Source organism: Triticum urartu, chromosome 2A (assembly GCF_056163025.1).
Source record: "Triticum urartu cultivar PI428250 chromosome 2A, HENAU_Tu73, whole genome shotgun sequence".
Taxonomy (NCBI): domain Eukaryota; kingdom Viridiplantae; phylum Streptophyta; class Magnoliopsida; order Poales; family Poaceae; genus Triticum; species Triticum urartu.
This window is the reverse complement of record NC_141874.1, coordinates 666,270,852-666,279,713: the sequence shown is the minus strand read 5'-3', so window position 1 is coordinate 666,279,713 and position 8,862 is coordinate 666,270,852. Positions and strand designations below refer to the sequence as shown.

Here is an 8,862-nt window from a genome sequence, read left to right as displayed (position 1 = left end):
GAGCGAGCGCGAGTGTGTGGAATTGCTGAACCTCGCGAGAGCTCTCCAGATGGCCGACCCCCTCTACGTTGCACACGGGCCTCCTTTTATACTCAAGGGGTTACCGACAAAGAGCAACGGGGGCCAAGGGCAAAAATGGAAGGGGTGCCGTGGGTAGGCACAGCTAGGTGCTGTAGTAGGCACAGCTAGCTACTACAGTGTTATCATACCTAACCCTGACGGCAGGGGACAAGGGCATTAAATGCCTGTCTGTGTCGCCTAGACAGCACCGAAAGGGACCGCTAGGGACGCCACCGTCTTGCCACGATGGTTGTCTTGTCAGCGCCTGCGTGCCACCGCACACCCCTAGCTGCACAGCCTCCTGCCACGTGCGCTCGGGAGGGGCCCCGGAGCGACACGTGGGTGAATGTGCTGGAGCGCGGGCGTGGAGTGGGGGCTTGCCGCGGCAAGCGCCTTGCCGCGGCCGTCGACTTGTCACTCCCCGGAGCTTGTCGCTCACCGGGCCTTGTCGGGGCGCGTAGCGCGCCGCGGCAAGTTCCTTGGAATGCCTCGGACGGCCTTCCCGGCAAGCGCCTCTTGCCGGGGCCTTGGGACGCTTCTGATGGCCTTCCCGGCAAGCTCCTCTTGCCGGGGTCTTGCCTTTTTCCCGGCAAGCTCCTCTTGCCGGGGTCTTGTCTTGAGTACTTTGTTCTTGAATGGTCTTCAAAGGGACCACGGAGGATCTTGGCGGTGACCTGGCAGACCTTGCCGCGGGACGCTGCGACTGCCCGTGCACAAGTTCGGGGTACTAAGGGTACCCCTACTTTAGTACACCGACACTCTTGTTCCTCACTCCACCTCATAAGCTCTAGCGACCTCACCGATCATCTATGTGTGTGCCTCCTTGCGATAACCCCATCCTTTAGTCGCCTTGTTGCTCTGAATCCGACATCCCATGCTAGCAAATACATCACAACAAAGGACTGGATAAACAGAGTTCTTTAATGTTACATAGCAGCTCATACTCCATTTGACAAAGATACAAATATATAAGATTTGTAAACCAGCAAATTGGAATCAAACGCAAATTGCACATAACTGAAGGAGAAGGTACCAAAAACAACATTGTTGTCATATAATAGTTGCAACCCTTCATTTTTACAAAGTAGATTGATTATTGACAGGTTTAATTATGTTGACCAAAAATATAAGTTAGTATAGAGTCTGGTATTGCACATCAATGGATCAAATGCTTTTTGTTATGTCTCATACGATGAACAGTTTGGAAAAAATGGAAGACTTGAAAGTTTTCTATTTAGTATTTACAAGAGGTAATATCACTGGTAGTCACTAAACTTGCGTTGGATGTGCAGTTTAGTGCTACAACTTTAAAAATACGGATTTTTGGTTAGTTAACTTGCGTTTAGGTTCATATACGGTCACTCTCGTTGACTGCCTGCGTATTCGCCGATGACATGGCATGCCACGCAAGCAGAGGCCCACTGTCAGTGACACAGGCCGTTTCAAGGAGTCGCGTGCGTGGTGTTTTTGTACAGACCCCCTGCACTTATTTTCTTTTGCGCAAAAATGTCCCTGCAAGGGCGGGAGCAAGCCAACCATGCATATTTGCGGAGCGGTACCCCAATATCTCTGGCCATTCATTCTAACTCCCCACCGCTTCGTTTCCCGATCAAACAGAGGCGGAGGCGGAGGAGGCGGTGCTTGACGGCGGCCGTCGTCAGAGGCGATGAATGAACCGCGTCGTCGACGTCCGGGCGAAGCTGCGCCGTCGTATGGTACGTCTGCCCCCCCACCCCCACCCCTCCCTGCTCTCCTCCGTCTTGTTTCTCTCATCTGCTCCTGGTCGTCTTCTTCCTGCCCCGTTTCGCGTATCTAGGGTTCATGTGTTATGGCCATTATCTTTGATAGTTTCTCGTATGGACGCGTTGTTCTTAACCGATCTTGAAAGGACGGATTGGATTTTGAAGGTCCAGGACCGCTGTTTGCAAATCGAACTAGGGTTCGGGAAGGTCTAGGTCCCCTGTTTGGTTAGATTATATAGTTGAAAAATGTCTGATGTTTGTACTGGGAAGGGCAAGAAGTTAACTGAACTTCTGAATTTCAGAAAGTGCATGCAGTTACTGAAATTTTTGACACTAAATGTGTTTAGTCTGAATTTTAGAAACTGCATGCAGTTAACTGAATTTTTTGACACTAAATGTGTGTACTCTGAATTTCAGAAACTGCATGCAGTTAACTGAATTTTTTTGACACTGAATGCGTGTACTCTATTTTTTTAAGATTGTGTGCTCTATTGGTACTGTAATGGATAATTAGCTGCTGAATGCGTGTACTAAAAATGTACTCAAAATGTGTACTATAATGGATAATTAGCTGTTGAACTTGTGTTGTACTTATTTACTTGTTAACTGAATTTTTCTTCAGTAAATTCGACGTACCCTACTTACTGAATTTTTTTATTTTCACAATGCAGGTGATTTTGATGGCTTGTTTAGTGTTCAGATCCACCACAAGGGTTTGTTCTGTGGGAGTGAGAGCAACAAGACTTACATGGATTATGAGGTTGACTGGTTTGACATGTGTGAGAGTGACACATGGTCAATGTTATGGATCAAGGATTTTCTTTCACAACTGGGACATGACATGGAAGCCTCCAAATTAGATGTGTATTGGTGCCAACCAGGGAAGACCGTTGCTGATGGGCTTAAGCTTATGCAATGTGATGCAGATATTGTTCTTATGATTATTGCAACAACAGAGCACAAGAACCTACTGCTTGTAGTAGATCATGGTGAAACTTTGCAGTCATCAGATGATGATGTTTTGATTACTGGAGTGATAGAACTGCCTAAGGTCATTACTCCCACAAAACACAATGGAAAAGAAAATGTTAGCTGCTCAGCGAAAGGAAAGAGTCCAAGACAGAATGTATCAAGGAAAACAAAGAGGAGGATGTCATATGGTGAAGGATCTAGTTCTGGGTTTACAGCTGCAGTGGAGGAAGAGCAAGGAGAGGAGCATGGTCAGAGCAGTGAAGAAGAGGGTGATGTTCAGGATGAGTTAACAGATGAGGATTTTTATGAGAGTGACTTTGATGTGCAAGATGGTGACGATGACCTGTTTGATGCACATGTTGACAAAAATGTAGATGACCACAGAGAGAAGACTGAATTTTCTGACTATGAAGCAGAACTCCCAGAAGATGCACTGGAGGACAGTCATTTGAATATGTCAAGAGAAGAGAAAGATAAGTTGAAGCATAAATTCAGTGTTTTCAACCCTACCACAGACCTGAATGCACCAGTGTTTAAGCTAGGTATGGTATTTGCAGACATGATAGAGCTGAGACATGCTCTCAATGCATACAGTGTCAGAAATAGAGTGAAGGTGAGGAAGCTCAGGAATACTAACAGGTCATTAGAGGCAGTATGCAAGGATGATTGTACTTGGTACTTGAAGGCAGGCAAGGACAACAGATCCAGCAGCATTCAGATCAAGAAGTATACTGACAAACATACTTGCACCAAAGCTTGGGATCTGAAAGTGCTTACTGCTCCCTTTCTTACTAAACAGTTCAGAGAAGAGTTCAGAGGCAATGAGAAAATGCCCTTACTGAAATTTTCAGAGAAGGTGGAACAAGAATTTAACTTAGTTGCTCACAGGAGTAAGTTGGGAAGGGCAAGAAGAGCAGCCGTTAAAGAAATCAGGGGAGAAGATGATGATCAATACAACACTTTATGGGACTATGGGCAGGAGTTGAGAAGGAGCAATCCAGGGAGTCTATTTTTCTTGTGCACAAAGGAAGTGTTTGATGACAAGGCCAAGGTCACAAAGGACCACTTCTCAACATTGTACTGGTCTTATGATGCATGTAAGAGGGGTTTTTTGAAGGGCTGCAGACCAATAATTTTCCTTGATGGTTGTCACATCAAAACAAGATATAAGGGGAATATATTGACAGCAGTTGGGATTGATCCAAATGATTGTATCTTCCCTATAGCATTTGGCATATGTGAAGTGGAGTCAACACACAGTTGGGAGTGGTTTCTAGCCTCTTTGAAGGATGACCTGAATATAATCAATACATCAACATTCACCATTATGAGTGACAGACAGAAGGTGAGTCATAGTTTTTTTGTTCTTTTATTTGTAAAATGTTCTATTCCAAAGTTCTGGAACAGGATGCAAGAAAAGCTCGAGGCTCGTGAACCGCTCGAGATCGACTCAAAAAGAAACGAGCTGAGTTTGAACACTTTATGTAGCTCGACCAAGAAACAAGCCGATCTTGAGCCAATGTTGGCTCGCTCGATTTTAGCTCGATAGCTCGACAGAATATCATTATATTTTAAGTGATGTTTATGTTGTTGTAGGGTTTGACGAATGCTGTGAAGAAAGTTTTCCCTGATTCAGAACATAGGAACTGTGTTAGGCACATTTACCAAAATTTACACAAAGTACACAAGGGTGAACAACTGAAGAATGACCTCTGGGCCATAGCAAGATCCACTAATGAAGCTGCCTACACCAGAAACATGGATAAGATGAGAGATCACAACTTTGCAGCATTCAATTGGGTTGAGAACTTGTCCCCAAGAACTTGGATCAAAGCTTTCTTTGACCCTTTCTGCAAGTGTGATATATTGCTGAATAACATGTGTGAGGTGTTTAACAGGTTAGTTTCATTGTTTGCAAGTATGATGTATTGCTTGATTTCTGTTGCATTTGCTTTCATTGATTGTGTGAACACATATTTGTAGCTACATTTTGGATGGTAGAGAGTTGCCAATTAAATCAATGCTGGATTACATCTTCTGGAAGATTTCAAATAGGATGGTTGGTAAGCAAAGGGAGGCAGAAAAGTGGACAGGCAGGCTTTGCCCCAAGATACAGAAGAAGCTGGACAAGTATGTTGAGTGGGCAAAAAATTGCAGGGTGAGGGAGTATGGAAGAGGTGTATTCCAGGTTATCTCATTAAACAACACTTACATTGTTGATCTGAACATGTTGAGCTGTAACTGCAAAAGGTGGGAATTGTCTGGTATACCTTGTCATCATGCAATTGCTTGTTTTAGGCATGAGAGAATTGAGCCTGAGAGCATGGTCCATTCATGCTACACTGTTGAGGAGTACAAGAAGTGCTATGGCTTCAATATGAGGCCAATGAGGGATCCAGAGGAATGGGAAAAGATGCGTGGCAATCCTGTTTTTCCACCCATATACACCAAAGTAATGGGCAGGCCCAAGAAAAGTAGGAAAAAAGATCCAGAGGAGAAGAAGGATAAGAAAGGAGTTAGGAAGTTGACCAAGCATGGTGTTAGCATGCATTGCTCTGTTTGTGGGGGCGCTGATCATAACAAGAAAGGGCATTACAAACACGTGAATCAACCACCTACCGAGGAAGCACCTGGGGAATCAGAAGAAGAATACGATGATCCAAGCATAATTGCTGTAAGTTTCTTACATCTTTTCTTGTACATTGATATATTACTTGTACTTCTGTGCATTGATATATTACTTGTACTTCTGTAGAACATTATGCCACATAGAGTTTACCCACAGTTTGATCCAACACAAACTCCAGATTCTATGATTTACAAGATCCAGGAAAGGGTAAAATATGCAGTGTTGGTTCTTTTTGGAATATTTTTTTTCTGAATTAACAATTGCTCATATGATATGTTATCTGTTAACTATATTGGCAGGAAAAATTTACATACCCTGCACCTATGGACTTTGGTCCCCTGCCTGAGTCTAGCTTTATTGCTAATGCTAGGGACACAATCCCTATAGGCAGGGTGACAACAGCCATGTCCAGGGGCAGGGTGAGAGGAGGAACAAGTGGAAGCAATGCAACAAGAGGAGGAAGAAGTGCAAGAAATGCAACAAGGGGTGGTAGAAGTGGTACCAATGCAAGAAGGGGAGGAAGAAGTGCAAGCAATGCAACAAGGGGAGGCAGAATAGTAAGCAATGCAACAAGGGGAGGAACTGCTCCAAGTGCAACTAGAGGTGGCAATTACCCAAGTGGAAGTAATCCTCCCAGAGGAGCAAGGGCTGCTGCTCCAGGATTCTACAACTTGCTTTTTGGAAATGATGGACAAAGCAGCCAGCAACCACCACTTTTTATGCAGGGAGAAGAAGAGGTACTTGTGAGCCAAAATGCACCCCAAGATGGCCTGTTTGGAGATGGCTGGCCTCAGGACATGCATGATTTCCTATCTCTGTAGTTGGATGACCAAGTGATGAAGTTCATGAATGAACTTTTGTGTAGAATAGTTCATGAATGAACTGCTCCTTTTGTTGGGGTAAATCAGGAAAAAAGACCTTGTTCTGCTTAGGTTTACATGACAAATGAACCATGCTTTTGTCAGTACTAATTTCCCTGTTTAGTATGGATTTTGTTCGCTACTTCTCCCAGTTTGGAGCTATGACATATGTTTACTGTCATATGCCCAAAATCAGTTTGCACATATGTTTACTGTCATATGCCCAAAATCAGTCTGCACATATGTTTTCTGTCATATGCCCAAAAAGAGTGGCCTGCTTTTTGAATTGTTTTACCGAGATTTTTATGCTCAAATACATTCTGCAGATATGTTCACAGCCATAAGCTAAATTGAGTCTGCACATATGTTTTCTGTTATATGCCCAAAAAGAGTGGCCTGCTTTTTGAATTGTTTTACTGAGATTTTTATGCTCAAATACATTCTGCAGACATGTTCATAGCCATAAGCTATACTGAGTCTGCACATATGCTTACTGTCATATGCCCAAAAAAGTGGCCTGTGGTCTGCTTTTTGAATTGTTTTACTGAGATTTTTATGCTCAAATACATTCTGCAGATATATTCATAGCCATAAGCTAAACTGAGTCTGCACATATGCTTACTGTCATATGCCCAAAAAAGTGGCCTGCTTTTTTCATTGTTTTACTGACATTTTTATGCTCAAATACATTCTTCAGATATGTTCAGTCATAAACCAAAAAAATGAGTGGCCTGGGATTCGAACCCAGAGCGTGCTAGCAACAACCCACACCATCTAGCTACTCGGGCAGTGAGACTAATTTGTTCAATTACGTGTACTCAAGTCTTTTGTACCAACTATTTGTACCATCTCTTTCCTTTGCTCCGCCGCCCGTACGTCTGACAGATGTAAGAGATACGCGCCGGCGACACCCGTGACTACTCCCGCTTTCGCAAGCTCATTCCCGCCATCCAGTACTTCTTCCAAAGCCATTTCCCGCCATTAGCCCGCTCGCCACAGTGTTATTTCCCGCCCTCGACGCACGCTATATAAACACGCTGGTGACCGGGTTTTGGTGGGGCCACTGTCAGCAAGGACATTTTTGTGCAAAAGAAAATAAGTGCAGGGAGGTCTGTGCAAAAACACCACGCATGCGACTCCTTGAAACGGCATGTGTCACTGACAGTGGGCCTCTGCTTGTGTGGCATGCCATGTCATCGGCAAATACGCGGGCAGTCAACGAGAGTGACCGTATATGAACCTAGACGCAAGTTAACTGATCGGAAATCCGTATTTTTAAAGTTGTAGCACTAAACTGCACATCCAACGCAAGTTTAGTGACTACCAGTGATATTACCTCTATTTACAACTACTATAATAATGCACTTCCTCCATCCCAAAATAAGTGTCTCAAGTTTAGTACAAAGTCGAGACACTTATTTTGGGACGGAGGGCATAGCTAAAAAGAATATACGTCTAGTTCTAATATTACTATTTTTATATAGCTAGCAGAATACCTTTATGCTATGTGATTTAAAACAAAAGATATCAGATTATTTAAAAAAACATCTACATCACCTTCATGATGCCTTTTCAATATAAACTACACAAATTGTTTCAACTCGTAACAAATGTAATGTGCTCTTCAAGGTGAAAAAATATAAGATGTACGTACTTATTCCTTATATTGTAGCACTTGTTTGTTATTCTGAAAGAGTTGTTCATTCCCTTCCCAAAATACTTAGCGGACATCCGTGTATAATACACATGGTTGTCTTAAGAGAGTACCGAAGTTGGTTTTTTGTTATCCTCCAAAAGATAGAGTGCATTGCACACTGTACTTACCTTCAGGGAGAAAATAAATGAATAGAGAAGCCATCTCCTCCAGCCTGGAGATCTTCTCAAGCACAACCTCATACTTCTCCTGCAAAACAGATTCATAGTTCAAACATCTACCTTCGTTATGCATGCAACTACTTGGTACAAAAATGATAATTGAGCCTGAGAAGTCCGCTCCAATTTCAGTACCTTCAGGAACAACACTTCCACGTCCAGCTAGTTGCTGCCTCGGTTCACTCCATACAATGAGAAGTGATAAACTTGTGTCACATTTACTGCAGATTAGAAATCGGATAATGCAATAAAACATTCACATGAAGGAAACCATTAGTAAATCAAAATACAAACATGTGTGCACATCTCATTTTTCTGAGTTATGATAATATCTCAGATTGATAGTCTTGTAAGAATAGCAGTTGCCATCAAGCATCAAGTAAACAATTTGTGAGCAAGTATCAAAGAGCAAGATTAACATGTAGTAGACAAATTCAGCTGCATTACTTGATTTAACAACATTCCAAGGCATCAATACAATAGCAACTCTGTTTGACAGTACAAGCTTCAGTGAATAAACACAACAAAAGATCAATTTGCAAGCACCATACCGAATAATAAGGTCACCAGGAAAGTAACCGTTCCTGGTTCCCCGTGGTCTAGCGCTTAGGCCACTTCATAGCATAGACAAAGCAAGATATTGATTTGCATCACCTAAATAATAGTAGTATAAAACAATCAATAAACACATATCCTTCTTATTATCAATCAAAAGTACTTGAAACTA

At 42.9% G+C, this 8,862-nt stretch overlaps 1 protein-coding gene and 1 long non-coding RNA gene across 3 annotated transcripts; one reads left to right on the top strand and one right to left on the bottom strand.

Moving 5' to 3' along the window:
- Positions 1-818: 818 nt before the first annotated feature.
- Positions 819-8,468, bottom strand: LOC125539576 (uncharacterized). Of its 2 annotated transcripts, none has more exons than XR_007296902.2 (3): positions 8,271-8,459; positions 8,088-8,166; positions 819-937 (listed from the first exon to the last, which is right to left on the bottom strand). It is a non-coding gene; the product is annotated as an uncharacterized LOC125539576 (long non-coding RNA). The 2 variants fall into 2 exon arrangements; XR_015615219.1 differs by having other exon boundaries at positions 825-962; positions 8,271-8,468.
- On the top strand, positions 1,619-6,630 carry LOC125539574 (uncharacterized). The gene is made up of 6 exons (XM_048703063.2): positions 1,619-1,775; positions 2,474-4,119; positions 4,371-4,672; positions 4,758-5,448; positions 5,530-5,610; positions 5,703-6,630. Exons 1-6 carry the CDS (start codon positions 1,727-1,729, stop codon positions 6,222-6,224), a joined length of 3,291 nt encoding a protein of 1,096 aa, XP_048559020.2. The 5' UTR covers positions 1,619-1,726; the 3' UTR covers positions 6,225-6,630.
- Positions 8,469-8,862: the final 394 nt, after the last annotated feature.